The sequence below is a fragment of the Coregonus clupeaformis genome, chromosome 4 (genome assembly GCF_020615455.1).
Source record: "Coregonus clupeaformis isolate EN_2021a chromosome 4, ASM2061545v1, whole genome shotgun sequence".
In the NCBI taxonomy this organism is placed as follows: domain Eukaryota; kingdom Metazoa; phylum Chordata; class Actinopteri; order Salmoniformes; family Salmonidae; genus Coregonus; species Coregonus clupeaformis.
The window spans coordinates 18,838,847-18,858,635 of NC_059195.1; the positions used below are offsets into that span (position 1 = coordinate 18,838,847).

At 43.6% G+C, this 19,789-nt stretch overlaps 1 protein-coding gene across 6 annotated transcripts in view; it reads right to left on the reverse strand.

Annotated features, from left to right (window-relative positions):
• Positions 1-19,789, reverse strand: part of tanc1b (tetratricopeptide repeat, ankyrin repeat and coiled-coil containing 1b) — a 194,654-nt gene that overhangs the window by 23,476 nt on the left and 151,389 nt on the right. For all 6 annotated transcript variants that reach the window (XR_006657757.1, XM_045210453.1, XM_045210455.1 and 3 more), the window contains 5 exons: positions 15,729-15,960; positions 12,691-12,857; positions 6,481-7,088; positions 2,240-2,348; positions 910-1,032 (listed from right to left, as the gene is read on the reverse strand). Coding sequence is in view for 5 of the 6 variants with exons in the window: in XM_045210453.1 (XP_045066388.1) it covers positions 910-1,032; positions 2,240-2,348; positions 6,481-7,088; positions 12,691-12,857; positions 15,729-15,960 (1,239 nt within the window). In the remaining variant the exon portion in view is untranslated. The remainder of the gene's footprint in view (positions 1-909; positions 1,033-2,239; positions 2,349-6,480; positions 7,089-12,690; positions 12,858-15,728; positions 15,961-19,789) is intronic.

Consider the following 19,789-nt stretch of genomic DNA (forward strand, 5'->3'; position numbering starts at 1 on the left):
TCCAGGAACCAGATCAGAATGCCTTATCATAAAGCACACTGGGAGCCATCAATGGAATTAAAAAGCACTCAGGGAGGACATTCGAGGTGAGGAGAGTAGATTACAATAATACCACTGTGCTAATACAAATCACTGGTGGGAAAATGTGATAGAAAAAATTCAGGGAGACCAATGACCATCCACTCAAATGTATTCTGGTACCACACACTCAAGAAAATATGTCAGTGCTGGGTGTCTCCCATCGCTGAAGCAACATCCCGTACCCCAAAAACACATTTACCTATTCCTGAGAAACTTTTCCCATCACCAAAGGCAAATCTATCATCCGGAATGCAACGTGTGAACTATGGTAAAAATAAACGTTTACATCTACATTTCCCAAAGCTCACTCCCTAGTCCCCATACTCTGTAGTAGTTGCCACGCGATCCCAGATGGCAGTGCACCTTTAGGGAGAATTCAGTAAACTCTGGAAAAGTTGGATTAAAAAGTTTATTTTCACACATTGTATAGCCCGTACCGACTGGTAGATTTGCCTTCAGTGATGGGAAAAGTTTATCGTAAATAGGTAAAGAAAAGGGCTGGTGAACATATTTTCGGGCTACGGGATGTCGCCTTCATCGACGGGAGACCGTACAGGAGTGAAGAGGCTAGGGGTTGTTCTAGTGGTAGTGCTGCTGCTCGCGGACCACACATTGCCCCTGGAGGAATGGGTTTAAACCCTGACTGCACCACTTTTCATTCTATGTCCCTCTATCTCTCCATCTCAATAACTTATTCACTGTATCTATCAATAACAAGCACAAAATACCCTGAAAAAACGAATAAATAACTAGCATATCCTATGTCAGTATGTCAAGGCAGTGCTCCAGGTGAGAGTCTAGGGGTCTGGAGGTGGGAGGTAGTCTCACCTTGACGTTGGGGGTGTAGAGGTTCCTCAGAGAGGCCAGGGCTGCAGAGAGGCCGTCAGCGCTGCAGCTGATCCAGAGGGCCTGCAGCACGCTGGACGACACGCCTGTCTTCTTACTCAGACCCTTAGGACAGAGACAGAGAAACCATGCACACACACCAGGTCAATAAACCAGTGATGAATGCAGCCATGCACTCTCAGAGCCTTCTCTCACACCCAGAAGGCTTATCCTCTGATGATACCGTCCATATCTATCTTGATTAATAAATAAACATACATATGCACTCTAAAATTCACAAAAGGAATTGAATTCGAGTAAAGGTGGGATATACACTACCGGTGAAAAGTTTTAGAACACCTACTCATTCAAGGGTTTTTCTTTATTCTTTTCTTTATTCTTTCCTACATTGTATAATAATATCACATATGGAATCATGTAGTAACCAAAAAAGTGTTAAACAAATCTAAATATATTTTATATTTGAGATTCTTCAAATAGCCACCCTTTGCCTTGATGACAGCTTTGCACACTCTAGGCATTCTCTCAACCAGCTTCATGAGGTAGTCACCTGGAATGCATTTCAATTAACAGGTGTGCCTTGTGGAATTTATTTCCTTCTTAATTTCCTTCTCCTGCATTTCAGCCAATCAGTTGTGTTGTGACAAGGTAGGGGTGGTATACAGAAGATAGCCCTATTTGGTAAAAGACCAAGTCCATATTATGGCAAGAACAGCTCAAATAAGCAAAGAGAAACGGCAGTCCAACATTACATTAAGAACTTTGTGTGCAGTCGCAAAAACCATCAAGCGCTATGATGAAACTGGCTCTCATGAGGACCGCCACAGGAATGGAAGACCCATAGTTACCTCTGCTGCAGAGGATAAGTTCATTAGAGTTACCAGCCTCAGAAATTGCAGCCCAAATAAACGAGTTCAAGTAACAGACCCATCTCAACATCAACTGTTCAGAGGAGACTGTGTGAATCAGGCCTTCATGGTCAAATTGCTGCAAAGAAACCACTACTAAAGGACACCAATAAGAAGAAGAGACTTGCTTGGGCCAAGAAACACGGGCAATAGACATTAAACCGGTGGAAATGTGTCATTTGGTCTGTACACTACCGACTCTGACCGGTAGTGTACACTGTAAGCTTCTGGGGCCGTATGCATCAAGAGTCTCAGAGTCGGCGCGCTGATCTAGGATCAGGTCCCCCTGTCCATGTAATCTGATTCACTGTGATCGAAAATACTAAACTGATCCTAGATCAGCACTCCGACTCTGAGACGCTTTGAAAATACTGGCACTACAGTAAGTAGCTAGTCTCTTGTACCTTGAAGATGTGTGCTTTAAGGATATGGTGGCCCAGCTCCATGGTCTGCTGCCGGTTAAGTTTCCCCTCTTGTCGTGACAGCATGAAGGCCATGAGTGCGTGTCCACTCCTGTAGAGGAAACACAAAGACAATTCCCATCTCCTATTTGCTTTACTATCAACTAAAAGTTTGCAAGGTTTTGGAAAAACAATGTCTAGTTGTCTACATGTGGTTATGTCATGGTAGGATGTTCTTAGTTTGTATCAATGTGAGAGATACATTGATACATCCACTTTCGAGTTTGGCCAATTGGGGAGTGACGGCTGCGTTTTTTAATTCACCCAGGTAGTCGGAGACAGATCATTGAGAATTTATATTTCTTGTCTTGCGAGATTGGAGAGTTTGTTGTCATCATGGTGCATTATTCTATCCATTACTCCACTCCGGTCTCTCTGTCGGTCTGATTAAACGCTGTTAAACGCTGTCTCTGCCTGGCCGGGGCCACGAGGAGGACAAGCGATGTGGACTAGAGAATGCAGTCCTTGTGTTGAATCCACTCCCCTTCCTCTCCTCACTGTAGATCTGCTTGCAAGTGTTAATTACCAGAGAACTTCATTAAAAGGCCACGCATGACCGCCATTTCACTTTGATCCTTTTCCATTAATGTGCGCTTTCTCTTTTAAATGGGAAAATAACAAGCTAGCAGCTAGCTAGTGCGGCTAAGAGCTTTCTTCTAGCTCTCTGTGTCTGTCCTTGTGACAGGTCTTCGCTTGCTTTTGTTTTGACAGATTGTGTTGGAGGGGTAGAGACGGTGTAAAGAAGTAGGTCAGTGCAGCTTGGCGGAGGTATGCAGAGGTGAGTCAGGACAGAGAGAAAGTGAGGTCACCCAGGCTGCATCCCAAATGGCACCCTATTCCCTATGTAGTGCACTGATTCTGACCAAGGCCCATAGGGCCTTTATAGGAAATAGGTTTCCATTTGAGACGCATGCCCATACTGATTAGTGTGCATTAAACTCTTTAAAAAAAAGGTGCTCTCTAGAACCTATAAGGGTTCTTCGGCTGTCCCCATAGGAGAACCCTTTGAAGAACCCTTTGGTTCCAGGTTCAATGTAGAATCTTTTACACAGACGGTTCTACATGGAACCCCAAATAGTTCTACCTGGAACCAAAAAGGGTTCTCCTATGGAGACAGCCGAAGAACCCTTTTGGAACCCTTTTTTCTAAGAGTGTACTTTAGTCAATAACGAGGGTATGAAGAGCATAGAATCACAGTCAGGCAGTGCTGCTAAAGTCAGGCAGTCCTGTTTTATAGGGAACACAAGACAACACTGCAGGAAACAATGATAGTTGTTACAGATTGTTGAGTGGCACTTCTTTGCCTGAAAAAGTGTTGGTCCCATGTTTCATGAGCTGAAATAAAAGATCCCAGGAATTTTCCATACGCACAAAAAACGTATTTCTCTCAAATTTTGTGCACAAATGTGTTTACATCCCTGTTAGTCAGCATTTCTCCTTTGCCAAGATAATCCATCCACCTGACAAGTGTGGCATATCAACAGGCTGATTAAAAAGCATGATCATTACACAGGTGCACCTTGTGCTGGGGACAATAAAAGGCCACTCTAAAATGTGCAGTTTTGTCACACAACACAATGCCACAGATGGCTCAAGTTTTGAGGGAGGGTGCAATTGGCATGCTGACTACAGGATTGTCCACCAGAGCTTTTGTGGGGAAAAACTCATTCTGATTGGCTGGGCCTGGCTCCCCAGTGGGTGCCCTCCCAGGCCCACCAATGGCTGCGCCCCTGCCCAGTCATGTGAAATCCATAGATTAGGGCCTAATTTATTTATTTCAATTGTCTGATTTCCTTATATGAACTGTAACTCAGTAAAATCTTTGAAATGGTTGCATTTGTTGATTTTATATTTTTGTTCAGTATAAAATCAAGTAGAACATGCAGCAGATTACTTGTTAATATTTCAGATGGGATGCATACATATTTAAATTCCAGAACCTTTTTCTTCTCCCTTCCCACCAATGTTTGTACTTTCTTCCCTCTTGATTTGCATAAACCACATTTTTTATCCACAATCTTTAATACCAAATCAAGTGCTTGTTTGCAAAGATTTCTCTTTAAATCTACAATAACACGGCATACTGTGTTGATGCTTTAGGGACAGCACAACAAGTTATTGGCGTTATTATTATAGTAGTAATGCTAGCTACTGTATAGTATTCATTTGTTACTAAGCCTACAGCTTACCAACTTCAGAGTATCTCTGTAAAGAGAAAATCATGTCTAAGAGCAAATTCAGTTTCACCACTTGCCAGAGGTGTCTAAACTCCACTGATAGCTATTACACTGAATAGTGTTTATGGAAAAATCCTTGTCAGTAAACATCCAGCCTCAGTGAACTTGAGCAAAATGTCCCTGCACTCACAGTTTCCCTGCACTCACAGTTTCCCTGCACTCACAGTTTCCCTGCACTCACAGTTTCCCTGCACTCACAGTTTCCCTGCACGCACAGTTTCCCTGCACGCACAGCACTGAACGAGCCTTACATTTCCTGGCTTTCAACCCATCAGTCAGATCCCCAGTAAGATAATGTGACAGGGATGTGACCTACGATGTATAGTGACAACCCCTGTGTTTCTGCCAAACAACATCGTCTGCGTCCCAAATGGAACCCTATTCAACTATTTAGTGCGCTATTTTTGACCAGACCACTACTTCCCCTGGCTAGCTTCCTCACCCAGCAGAGCACAGCTTAACAGCAACAGGAAGAAATATAACTTGTCAGCTTCTGTTTCAGAGTTGAGCTGTAAATTCCATCATTTGTTCTGTAGCGAAACGTCGTCCTCTACCCCCTTGGGGATTACACAAGTAGCCTACCCCTGTGTTTCAATCAATGGCAGTATACAAACTAGGGAGCAATAACATATCTGACTGAGTGAAAAGGAGTGGATTGATATAACTCAAAGTTGACGTTGTCTTGAATGTTCGATTTCCTCTTCAAGCGAAGAAACAGACATCATCAGTCTCCCAGGCAGAGATGAGTCACGCACAACTTCTTATTGATGGGAATGTTCTCCCTCTTTAGTGCACAAACCACCCTTCAAAACTGGCTTGAGCTTGTTTGTTCCTCAAACAAAATGGTAGGCTGTCTCCCTCGCTATTTACATTTTAAAAAGCATTTGAAGAGCAGAATACGCAGAGCCAAACAAGGTACACTAATTATGTATTCTCCTTCTGAGTGCTAGCAGAAATGCCAGAGTAAGCCATCCCTAGGCAACCACATATATTTCACTCATGATAGAGAGGGTGTATTTTCCATTTAACACAACTGAATGACTGAAAAGATAAATATCCTAGTGCCCTATAAAATCTGCGTTGCGGAAAACGTGGACGGAATCACGGAATCCAGACATATTTAATGGATTTCAACAATATTAAAAAATGTATTGAATAGGAAATCAACTTAATGTATTGAACTTATTAGAAAATGCATGAATTTGCACAAGTTAATCATAAGACATTAACAAAATGCATCAGTGATTCGTATATTCCAGCAACTTTCTGAAACAGCACAGGAATGCCCCTGTCTATGTGTGTTGTGTACGGTGCGCCGCGTATGTCTAGTCTTCACTTTGTGTAGCTGTTAGCGATAATGCTAATGATAACAGTCTGTTGGTAGATGGAAAGGCTTTCCCAAAAACCTTCTCAATGAAATGTTAACTACAAATTAGCCTATGCCTACCTGGCAGAATGATGTCATGATTATCTGCATCAATCCAGTGGCCATTTCTTTTGCAAACTCTGCAATCACCTGAGCGCTACAGAAACACCAGTCTCTGGCTGGTGGGCACTTGCAAAATGAATTAGATTTTTCCCAGACCTCAAAAGTGGTCTCTTGATGTGGTTTAAGCATTGTTGTGGACTTAAAACATGCAATTTGTTTTTTTTCTATTAAAAATATGTGATTTCGAGAGCAAAGAAACCTGGAAAAACAAAACCGAGAAAACAGAATTTTGGAAAAAACTAAATGGAATCAGGCACAAAATAAAACAGATTTTATAGGGCCCTAATACTATGAATGTATTGCTGATAAAAACTCTACTGTCAGTATTAACCCCCTGACAGAATATGGTAGGCAGGTTTTGAGTGGGTTCCACTGGGTAAGTTTGAGTTTGCCTAACTCACTGATTGAGCTTGAGTTCGCCTAACTAACCTGGGTAAATTTGAGTTAGCCTAACTCACCTGGGGTCACAGAAGAAGTCGGTGCTCTCTCCATCCGCCCTCCACACCAGCCACTCTCTGAAGGACGGGTGGCAAAACATACGCGTCTTGTCCCGACGCTTGATGAGGAAAGAGGACAGCGTCTCCATGCGCTGCTGGAAGTCGCCCCAGGGCAGCTCGCCGCGCACGGCGCCCGCGTTGATGGCATGGAACAGCTGCTCGTCTGTCATGGGGTGCAGCGATGCCAGCGCAACGTTGAGGATGGGCAGCGAGCGCTCGAAAGCCGACTGGGTCATGAACTTCATATTGCATTGGAGCAAGTAGAGCTCGGCCAGCGACACGGGCACCACCTTGTAGCTGGCGCTCTTGATGACCAGGTGGCCCCTCTCGAACAGGTCCAGGGTCAGTTTGAGGTACAGGTAGGAACCCTGGCTGCGGGCGATCAGGTGGCTGCTCACCTTGCCCACGATGACGGGGTCGGCCTTGCCATTGAGGGAGATGTTGTTCATGATGTCCTTGCTGCCGTTGATGCGGTACTGGATGTAGGCGTTGAGGTCCGTGTTGATCTCCTTGTTCTCTGGGAATTCGTCCAGGGAGATCTTGGAGAAGGGGAGGAGGCTGGTGATTTCCTACGGAAGACACAAGCACATGGTCATTAGATTTACTACTGCACTTGAATATTATGTTGTTATATTATAAACTGGGTGGTTCGAGCCCTGAATGCTGATTGGCTGAAAGCCGTGGTATATCAGGCCGTATACCATGGGTATGACAAAACATTAATTTTTACTGCTCTAATTACGTTGGTAACCAGTTTATAATAGCAATAAGGCACCTCTGGGGTTTGTGATATATAGCCAATATACCACGGCTAAGGGCTGTGTCCTAGCACTAAGAACAGCCCTCAGGCCTTATTGCTTAATTATATTATAAATATTTGTTCTACAGTACCATCACCCATACAGAAAATTCTGTGTATAAGTAAATGACAAAGTGGGTAAAACAACTAGATGGTAATTGTACATGAAGTACAATTGGTGGGACTTGCTTTAACACTTTAAACAGTTTTTTGTGGTTGTGGTAGAAGTTTAAAAAGTTATATTTTACTATTTAAAGCAAAGCAGATACAGTAGTAAAATAATTGGTCTGATTACTTTGATAGACTACTATATCAACCATATTACTTTGGATTGTGGGGCAGTTAGATCACAAAAATGTCTGAACTACAGTTGTTGCATGTGAAAACTAAAAGAAGAAATATATAGGACAAAGAGATCTGTCAGAAGATGGGAATAAAACGCAGGATCATGTGGACCAACAGTCTTAGGAAAGCAAAGCAACTCTGAATCATTCATGCTGTGGGTTTCAGATAAATAGATGCACAATTGACTTTTGTAAAATGTTCAATGTAAATTAAGTTTGATTTTAGATGGCTGATGATGTAATGATTAGAAAGTTTTAGGCTGTTATTTGGGGAGAGAAATATGATGGTGCATCTAGTGATGACAGCTCTTTAAAAAAAAATTGTGGTAGTTGAAGAAGTATGTAGACCTAATAGTTTAACTCTTTAGGCTAACAGTGATCACTGAAAAGTACATTTCCTGAAGAAAATGTGGTGTTTGCTAGCATGTTTTAAAGTATGTATGGTTTTGAAATACGTTATAGTAGTGGTAGTATCTGCAGTAGTAATGGTGGTGACTGTTTATAGTTGAAAAAGTAGGTAGATGACAAGTTAGGATAGCTTGAACACATGAAAGATGGTTTGGTGTATCTAGCTTGAACGGTTCAATAGTTACTGTTGGTGAGTTATATTATGCAAATGTGGGCTAATATACAGTGGGGAGAACAAGTATTTGATACACTGCCGATTTTGCAGGTTTTCCTACTTTTATCATAGGTACACTTCAACTGTGAGAGACGGAATCTAAAACAAAAATCCAGAAAATCACATTGTATGATTTTTAAGTAATTCATTTGCATTTTATCCATCCTGTCCAGTCTTCTATTTGGTCCAGTACCCCCCTTACCTATTTTTTTTAGCCATTACACTACACAGCCCTTTTGGATCCCAGCACGGATCCTCCATCCTACTCTTAATATTTCCCTTTAACATACTTAAACCCTTTGTTGAACTTAAAAATAAAATAAAAAATCCAGAAAATCACATTGTATGATTTTTAAGTAATTAATTTGCATTTTATTGCATGACATAAGTATTTGATACATCAGAAAAGCAGAACTTAATATTTGGTACAGAAACCTTTGTTTGCAATTACAGAGATCATACGTTTCCTGTAGGTCTTGACCAGGTTTGCACACACTGCAGCAGGGATTTTGGCCCACTCCTCCATACAGACCTTCTCCAGATCCTTCAGGTTTTGGGGCTGTCGCTGGGCAATACGGACTTTCAGCTCCCTCCAAAGATGTTCTATTGGGTTCAGGTCTGGAGACTGGCTAGGACACTCCAGGACCTTGAGATGCTTCTTACGGAGCCACTCCTTAGTTGCCCTGGCTGTGTGTTTTGGGTCGTTGTCATGCTGGAAGACCCAGCCACGACCCATCTTCAATGCTCTTACTGAGGGAAGGAGGTTGTTGGCCAAGATCTTGCGATCCATGCCCCCATCCATCCTTCCCTCAATACGGTGCAGTCGTCCTGTCCCCTTTGCAGAAAAGCATCCCCAAAGAATGATGTTTCCACCTCCATGCTTCACGGTTGGGATGGTGTTCTTGGGGTTGTACTCATCCTTCTTCTTCCTCCAAACACGGCAAGTGGAGTTTAGACCAAAAAGCTCTATTTTTGTCTCATCAGACCACATGACCTTCTCCCATTCCTCCTCTGGATCATCCAGATGGTCATTGGCAAACTTCAGACGGGCCTGGACATGTGCTGGCTTGAGCAGGGGGACCTTGCGTGCGCTGCAGGATTTTAATCCATGACGGCGTAGTGTGTTACTAATGGTTTTCTTTGAGACTGTGGTCCCAGCTCTCTTCAGGTCATTGACCAGGTCCTGCCGTGTAGTTCTGGGCTGATCCCTCATTTTCTAATAATTGCGCCAACAGTTGTTGCCTTCTCACCAAGCTGCTTGCCTATTGTCCTGTAGCCCATCCCAGCCTTGTGCAGGTCTACAATTTTATCCCTGATGTCCTTACACAGCTCTCTGGTCTTGGCCATTGTGGAGAGGTTGGAGTCTGTTTGATTGAGTGTGTGGACAGGTGTCTTTTATACAGGTAACGAGTTCAAACAGGTGCAGTTAATACAGGTAATGAGTGGAGAACAGGAGGGCTTCTTAAAGAAAAACTAACAGGTCTGTGAGAGCCGGAATTCTTACTGGTTGGTAGGTGATCAAATACTTATGTCATGCAATAAAATGCAAATTAATTACTTAAAAATTATACATTGTGATTTTCTGGATTTTTGTTTTAGATTCTGTCTCTCACAGTTGAAGTGTACCTATGATAAAAATTACAGACCTCTACATGCTTTGTAAGTAGGAAAACCTGCAAAATCGGCAGTGTATCAAATACTTGTTCTCCCCACTGTATATAGTTATAGTCAATACGGTTTTACAGAAAAATACAAAATCAACTATATAATTTACACCTAAGCGTATGCCCAGAATTCTAAATGTATATTCCACAATGTTATCTCTCCTGACCACAGAAACAAGCGCAAAATGAAGAACTAAATGGACAATCTTCTACTCTCCATGAGGGCTGTATCATGTGTGGATCCTCCAGCTCTTCCTATCAGCCCAAGGTCAGTAAGCACAGGGCTAGCTGGAGGACTAAGCTATTGGCAGACACTCGCCGCTGTGTTTGCAAACAAAGGCTTTGTGAACTGGGAGACTGAGAGCTGGAGAGAGTAAGAGATGGGGCCATTGGGGACACTTTTAGCGGGCCCACACTTCAATCTCACTCCTCAGGGTCAGAGAAATCAATCCACCTTAATCCTGCTGCAATCTCCCTGCCTTTCTGGGTAATGCAGCCCAGAGATAACACCTTCTCAGAGAGAGAGAGAGAGAGAGAGAGAGAGAGAGAGGGAGAGACCGAAAGTGAGAGAGAGGGAGAAGAGAGGGAGATAGACAGAGAGAAAGAGAAAGGAGGAAGAAAAGAGACCGAAAACACACTGAATAATACACAGGCTGAACAAGGTGTCTGTGAGCAACACCTCACCAAAGAACATCTCACAGTTATCAGTCTGTAGGGTTAGCCATTGTGAGCGACTTTCCCCCCGAGATCTTGTTTACTCTTGTGTGAGGATGAGGTAACACTCACCTGGCTCTAGTCTCCACTGATCCAACCTACTGCATAAGGAGAGAATGGTTGTATCCAAGGGCCTCCCTAGGGTTGCAAAATTACAGTAACTACCCAGGTTTTCTAGAAAATGTTCAGGTTTTCCAGAAAGGATTCCGGATTTTCCTGCTCATTGCCTTCCACTTCCTGGAATCTTCCAACAGGGATTTCTGGAAAACCTGGGAAAGTTACCAGAATGTTGCATGTTTGAACTGTTTCCTCTGGTTGACTAATCCATCAGCCTTTATACTTTATTTTTTGGGATGATGGATTAATCTATTTTGACATGACATGTAGCCTAATCCCAACTCAACCCAGAAATCCCAATGAACATAAACATGAGAAATCCTCTCTCTGGTCTAGGGGTTCTAACACTCCTTCTCTCCCAATTTAAACTGTTTCACCATGTCAATCACATCCAGCCTACATGGATCTTTCTCACGCTGGCTATACAGACGGGCTATCATCCCGAAAAACTTTCCACATCACAGAATCCCCCACACCATGCGAGGATGAATCAAAACAAAGGGGAAAATGAACTGAATACAAAATGAGGATAACGCCCTACCCCCCTACCCCTTCACACATTCATGGAACCTTGCCAAAAATGTCAATTCTGAAGTCATGAAAAACACACACACACGTTTTTGTACTATCCTTGTGAGGACCAAACAATTTATTCCCATTCAAAATCCTATTTTCACTAACCCCTAACCCTAACCCAAACCCTAAACCTAACCCTAATTCTAACAGTAAGCCTAATTGTAACCCTAACCTTAAACCTAACCCCTAAGCCTAAAATAACCTTTTTCCTTGTGGGGGTTGGCGAAATGTCCCCACTTTTCCTTGTTTTACTATCCTTCCTAGAACTTCTGGTCCCACAAGGATAGGTAAACCAAACACACACACACACACGCACAACCGAACAGCATAGATAGATTAATGAGTGCTGCCTGCTATGCTCCCCTGGCTGCAGTACAGTGTAACTACCCATGCATACTGACAGGTGGCGGTACCCGTGGCCAGAAAGAGCCATAGTGGCTGAGAAAGCATTAATGTCTGGAGCTGGTACAGATAAGGCTGTCAGTCAGGTGCCACATTATCCCAAGGCTCAGACTACAGGCTACATGGACAGCGGCATCTTAAAAGTAGGTCAACGGTAGTATATAGGGAATAGGGTGCCATTTGGGACACAGGCCAGCTCAACTCCTCTCCTCCATTGGTAGACTCAGTGTAAATTTCAGTCAGTGGCTCTTGTCTGCGTGTTCCCTTGTTATGCAGTCGTTTCCCGGGTCACTGTTACAGTGCTACTTCTCCTACTCCCTTTCCAGTACCGGTGTCAATGCACTCGACAGAAATGATACTTTGTAGAGGACAGTGCATGACAAGGATAAAACCCTTCCTAAAGCAGTTTAACTTTTACACTTGTCAGGATCTGCCAGTGTTTGTGTCACTCAGTGAGAGAGGTATCAAATATTGATACCCACACATACCAACGGTGGTTGTAAAAGTATCTTATTCACTTGAAATTCGCAAGTTCTGTCTAAACTGTAAGATGTGCTGAGATGGCACTTGAATTCAGTGAAGCCCCCATGGAGTGCTGTCAATTCAATGAATTCATGAATTATACCGTAGGATTTCAACATGAACACCTCTATGGTGAAATATTTAGATGCTAACAATTAGGCAGAATACATAATATCCCTCTCAAGTAATTTGTACATGACTTGTACAATATTACACCATCTACAGTGGGAGTGGGGTTGCAAAAATCTGGCAACTTTCCCAAAATTCCCAGGTTTTCCAGGAGTCCTGGTAGGAGGATTCCAGATTTCCTATTTATTACCTCCTGATTCCTGGGAATTTTGGGAAAGTTACTGGAATTTTGCAATCTTACTTGTATAGTATTACACCATGTACAGTTGGAGTGTTCCTCACCAGTAGGTTGACTCGGACAGTGACCAGCAGTTTGAGCCAGGAGGGGAACTTAGAGATGATCTTAGTGATGAAGGAGGTGATGGTGTCTCCGTAGTCTGGCTTGTGAAACTCTGCCTCGTTCAGCCCGTCTATCAGGATGATGTGGTCTTCCTCAGGAATCTTCCTCTCTGAAAACAACCAGAGAGGGGTCAACAGGGGTCACGGTGGAAAGAAACAAATAGAAAATTCACAAACCTTAAGGGTCAAGTCGATAAATGCAAACCTTTCAAGTCAAGTCATCATGACATATTGCAGAGAAGTTTAATCTTTTCCATGTTTTATTTTGGCTCATAAAATATAGACAAGCTGCTGCCAGAAACGTGTAAATAAATATAAGAACTGAACGTACAGAGTAAAACATTAGTTGGACACCATACGCTATAGACAATCTTGTACTGCCTTGCTGTGCCTTAAGTCATCTTAAGAAGGTTTTCTCTACTATTCTCCCACATCTCCACAGCAGCTAGCGCAGTAATGAATGAACATAAGTGTGTCGGCAGCCGTATCTACAGTGCAGTGCGCTAAGTGATGTGCTCTACTTCACTGCAATATCATGTAGAACCCTTTCCGAAGAACCATTTTGGAACCCTTTTTTCTAAGAGTGTAAGGAATAGGGTACCATTTGGAATATATACCCTTTTCTGGGGTTCCTCCTCACATTGACGATCAGACACACGCTAAAATATTCACAACAGAAAAATTCCCAGTTGGAATGTCAAAATCAGATTTGCACCAACCAAACCCCCATTAAAACTTTATTCTGTTAAATATACTCCTGGCAATCAGAATCAGACGTTTTTCTTCATTTTTGCAAAGCCTCAAGCCTAGGGCTGGCTAAGTCCTTTCTAATATGGCTGTGCAAAGCTCCGATGCAGGTTTCTCGTTTTGACGGAGTGGACAAATCAACAAGTTTTTCTCCCTTATCAAGCCCAAGCGACCAGGCCAATCAAACAGGCCATTCATTTCAATAAGGAACGGTGGAAGTCATGAGGGGAGGCAGCGGGGGAGGCGGCATGAGAGGGGGACCATCACGGTCCACCCTAACATCACAGGAGAGCTGCTGCATGCCTGTCTGCCCACTCCTCTGCTCTGTGCCCTGCACATTGATTATCATTATTTTCCATCTCCATCATACAAACACTGGGTTTATCTATATTGGCTGTTTAGGCTCCTGTAAAAACATATTGATTCAGTGTAGAGCACTGGGAAAATGGTGGGTCGCGTGTGTGCAGAATGGACCATGATGACCTTGAGATAGTTGTGCGTCTGTCTGTCTGTCTGCCTTGGAGAGATACACTATATATACAAAAGTATGTGGACACCCCTTCAAATGACTGGATTTGGCTATTTCAGCCACACCTGTTGCTGACAGGTGTATAAAATCGAGCACACAGCCATGCAATCTCCATAGACAAACATTGGCAGTAGAATGGCCTTACTGAAGAGCTCAGTGACTTTCAATGTGGCAGTGTCATAGGATGCCACCTTTCCAACAAATTAGTTAGTTACATTTCTGCCCTGCTAGAGCTGCCCTTGTCAACTGTAAGTGCTGTTATTGTGAAGTGGAAACATCTAAGAGCAACAACGGCTCAGCCGTGAAGTGGTAGGCCACACAAGCTCACAGAACGGGACCGCCAAGTGCTGAAGCCTCTGGAAGCAACGTCAGCACAACTGTTCATCGGGAGCTTAATGTAATGGGTTTCCATGGCCGAGCAGCCGCACACAAGCCTAAGATCATCATGCACAATGTCAAGCATCGGCTGGAGTGGTGTAAAGCTCGCCGCCATTGGTCTCTGGAGCAGTGGAAACGTGTTCTCTGGAGTGATGAATCACGCTTCACCATCTGGCAGTCCGACGGACAAATCTGGGTTTGGCGGATGGCAGGAGAATGCTACCTGCCTGAATGCATAGTGCCAACTGTAAAGTTTGGTGGAGGATGAATAATGGTCTGGGGCTGTTTTTCATGGTTCGGGCTAGACCCCTTAGTTCCAGTGAAGGGAAGTCTTAACGCTACAGCATACAATGACATTCTAGACGATTCTGTGCTTCCAACTTTGCGGTAACAGTTTGGGGAAGGCCCTTTCCTGTTTCAGCATTACAATGCCCCCGTGCACAAAGCGAGGTCCATACAGAAAGGGTTTGTCGAGATCGGTGTGGAAGAACTTGGCTGGCCTGCACAGAGCCCTGACCTCAACCCCATCGAACACCTTTGGGATGAATTGGAACCCCGACTATGAGCCAGGCCCAATCGCCAACATCATTGCCCAACCTCACTAATGCTCTTGTGGCTGAATGGATCAAGTCCCCACAGCAATGTTCCAACATCTAGTGGAAAGCCTTCCCAGAAAAGTGGAGGGTGTTATAGCAGCAAAGTGGGTACCAACTCCATATTAATGACCATGATGTTGGAATGAGATGTTCGACGAGCAGGTGTCCACATACTTTTGGTCATGTAGTGTACAAAAGTCACGAGACGCAGGCTTCCTCAGAGACATTGTATTCTTCTACCGTGACGACAATAACAATGTACCGCTAACCATTTAGCGTAAAATCAATTAAAATCAATGCCATGTCAGAGCAAACACAGAGTGGCTACACTAAGCAATTAACAATGTCCCTGCAGACGTTTCTTCCTCAGTAAGGCCAGAGCTTAACCCATTTCAGTTCCTTTGTGGAAGAAATGGAACCCTCATTTATCTTAGCTAGCTGGACGAAGTGAAAAGCACAGTAAACGGTCTCTGGAGTGACCATAGTTAGTTAGCCTGTCTGTGATTTTTTACGAGACCGAAGGTCACCTTGGAATGGTCAGTATATGTCGCTCTCTACACAGTCTAGACTAGATATCTGAGCAAACCTGTGGTTCAATTAGTTAGAATACACTTGCTACAAACCCTGAGCCACTGAAGGCCTAGATTATAACATTGTGAGTCCATTTTGGACCATGAACACCAGTGACAGTGAGACAGTCAGATATGAATGAACCTAGCTTAGCATCGTACCCTTGCGGAGGTCGGCCAGTGGTTCCAGCACGCCCCTGCGGAAGGCTGCCATAGGGTCCTGGACACAGGAGCGCAGACTGAGCGTGCTCTGTAGATGGGGTTCCTTCAGCAGCAGTTCTCTGTAGGCGGCGAGCTGGGGTGCTCTGCACAGCAGGGCGGCGATACTGTGCACAAACTCTGGCACCAGGCAGGTGTAGGTGTTGTCAGCCTGGCAGTAGTGATATGCAACCACCTGGATGGGAGAAAAGAGAGGGAACAATTGTTTAGGAACTTTAGTGGCTTAAAATATATGTGACCCAACACCCTCAGCTGCTGGAGATCAGGAGACAGCTCACCCTCCTCCAGAAGCTCTACGGACTCTACAACAGCGTCATCGACACCTTCAACGGCTACTATGACATCCTCTGGGCCCACATCCAAATAGAGAGGATCAATAACAAACTTCTAGACTTCCAGACGCGGTAAGGAAATCAAACTACAACCCAGACCATGAGAGACATTTACAAAGAAATCATTGATAAATAATCTCATTGAGGATCTACATTTCCAAAAGGAAGTTACTAAATGTTCTTGTTTTACAAAACCATACTACAGTGTCAACTATGAGTAGCTTATATTGTTGTTGGTTTTAGTCTGCAAAAAACTGCAAAGCTGGCTGTGTGACCTCAAAGTCCTTGTAAAGCCAATAGGCTTGTTGACTACAAGGCATTTGATGCAATACAGTAGCTCGGTATAGCGACTAAGCCGTCCCTGACCTCATTCCACTGCTGCCATTATACAATAGGAATTTGGAGGTGAAAATACAGTAGTCTAAATGCTATTTGTTAGTCTGAAACCAAAGCTGGGACTTGAAGGCATGTCCTTGTATTGTGAACTTCAGATGCAACCCTTACGAAAAAAAGATTGCAGTCAGACTGCAGTTTAACTGAAGTATAATGCAGTATTACTGCAGTTAAAGTGCAGTCCAAATGCAGTAGGCTGCAAATACTGTGTCCAAAATAACAGTTTTTTTTTACTACAGTAATTTTGCAGTGTAACTGCAGTTACAGTGCAGTATAACTGCAGTTCAACTGCAGTACACTGCAGATATTCTGCAATTACTTTGTCCAAAATACCACAGTCAACTGCAGTTTCTACACTTTTACTGCAGTTTCAAAACTGCAATCTTTTTTTGTAAGGGAATTGGCTGACTCTAAACCAGACACACATAACCCACTCTAACCCACCTAAGCAGGGGTGTATTCAATAGGGACAAAACGGAAGCCAACGGGCCGAAACGGGGAAGGCCTACTTGAAATGTTGCGAAACATTTTGCTACGCTGTGCACTAATTAATAGGACCCAGGTGTCATTCCCTACTCAGACAGAGGGTTCGATGATCAACAGGCTGAAGCAAAGCTCAACAACCTCAGCTAACCTCCCCAAAACACTGGGCCCTAGGTGGACCTCCAAAAGTAGGATGTGCTGCCTGTGCCTTGTGCTGAACAGGTTCTGCTGTGCTCACGGACACGGACATCTGATTTGGACAGGGGGCGGGGGACATGAGGGGGGCGGTGGGATCCTTGGGATCTGTGGCTCTTTCTCTGTGTCCTAATTACACTCAAACCTGGAGGAGCTGACACACTTTACAAGTACAGCAGGACAGGAGGAGCAGGTGACTGGCTAGTTGCTCCTGCACCTTAACGCACCACACAGCAGCCATACCTCTGCATGGGTCTACTGCAGAAAGGAACTGCAGCCCTGCAGCCTGTCCCCAGGCACAATGACGTAGTTGTCCCCGAGATAATAATATGCCATTTAGCAGACGCTTTTATCCAAAGCGACTTACAGTCATGTGTGCATCCATTTTTACGTATGGGTGGTCCCGGGGATCGAACCCACTACCCTGGCGTTACAAGCGCCATGCTCTACCAATCGAGCTACAGAGGACCACAGACTACAGAGATATCAGAGAAACAGTTGGCCCAAAACAACACCAGTCTCAGAACCGAACGTTCACAATCAGATGAGAAATAGATTCTAAATATGTCCACGAAAATGTCTTGGACCCGACCGTCGAGTAAATCATGCCACTGTGACATCTGAAAATGGTCTCATTTGCAATAGGAGAAATATAACTCTCGCCAAACTATAAATCAAGGATAAGCACTTTAGCTGTAGCAAAGTCGTGCGCTAAAACCCAGGATGATCTCTGTCACTGAGATCCAAATGGCAGAGGAAGTTGGCACACGATTGTAGCCTAGGACGAGGGAAGGAGGACCTTGAGGCGCAGGCCTGGCCCGGCTGCTTCCGTCTTAATTTCCAATTATGTATTATTGCATCGTCTGCTTGACAGATGGCGTTTTTTCCTGTTTGGACAGACTAGGTTACTAGGGAAGGCTTGTCCTACACCTACTCGGGGGGACTTCTTGGCCCAATGCAGCCTTCAGAGAGAGACGGCCGGGCTAACATGATCAATCTACGGAGCCTTCTCGAGTGGTGGAGAATTCTCAGGCCACTTTTTCACTGGGCATAATGATAAACTAGCCGAAGTATGGACCATTGCCAAAGTACTGCTACCAGCTCTGCTGCCAAGACAGCCCACGAAACGAACCTCGAGAGGTGGTCTGAGTTCGGTTCGCTTGAATTCCACGGTCCGGTTCCCTTTATTATGGCAATGTGAACACAAAGCTCCCCAGGTTGGCTTGTCATTATTTCCGCACCACACACCAGCCTACTGCAACACCGTTTCCCCTGCCATAAACCCTCTCATTGGTGCCACAAAAGAGAGAAGATGATTGGATATTGATTAGCGATTGTCAAGGATGCACATAAATTTCAAAATATGTGTTTTAATTTTTAGTTCAGATAATTTTTTGCAATATGTGATCTATAGGCTAAGAGAGCTTCATAAGGTGTTTATTCAATTGTGGGGTTTGAGTAGTGTGAAAAGACAACATATTTGGTAAGATTCAAAGCATAGAGTACAAAATCCATTCTAGCTCTTAAAGGTGCAGATAATTACAGCAGTAATTACAGCCTTATTTAATCTGCAGTTATTCTTCTGCTATTTATTCTATTACCAATATTATTTGCATGTTAATAGTATCTTCTTATTACAATTATTATGTCTAATCTTTTAACTAAATGCAATCTATTAGCTTCCAAAACGTAAGTAGGTACAGTATATCTAGCTGTCCGAAAAACACATTCTGATGGAATGGCTTGTCCTGCACTTTGTAAAGTGAATGTTGGAAAAAGATATTGGTTCCTTTCTAAACATAGCAATGTGAATGTAAAGAGGACCCGGACCACAAAATAGCTGAAGACAACTGGCAAAAGAGTTGAGTCCTCATTTAAAGGCAAGGGCAGTGTGAATACAAAGAGAACTGAGTTCTTTCGCTTTTTTTTTTTTTACCCCAGAGTTAATTTTAAAGAGGACTGAGATCGGTTCTTTTAAAGAGGAGTATATGTGAAAACACTGAGACAATGAAGTCAAACGAGAGGCTACAACAAATAATTTTGGAACAATAAAGAGCTGTATCGGAGAGAGAAACTATCCTTGCTATCGATATAGCATACTGCCGTGAGAGAGACAATGCCGTCAGACACTGGGCGAGCGGTTTTGTGTTCTGAAAACACACAGAGGTAAGCAGATGTCCATTGTTGGGGATGGATTAGAATGAAAGAGAGGAGACAGCAGCTTGCTAATCAGAAACTGTTTTACTGTACAGCTACTCTGAGAGGAAGGATGCAGGAACAGTGAGGTACAATGTCTCACAGATGTGGACCATATTCCACCTTATGCAGGCCACTATTTCATCAAAGAGACATGAACATCTGGTGTTTGCCACGTATTTCTAGGTGATTCTCTGCAGTACAACTGAACGTTTCCAGAGTCATAACTGACTGTCATTCATTTCAAATTCAGGGACACAACCTTCAAGTGTGATTATGCTCATATAAGTGAATCAAGCGATACCGGTGCCTTATTGCAACTGCAAAAGCCTATCAAATACAGTACTTTGCAGATACATAAGTGAGTGCCCTGGATATGAGGGTGACTTTGAAAAGAGGCATCTC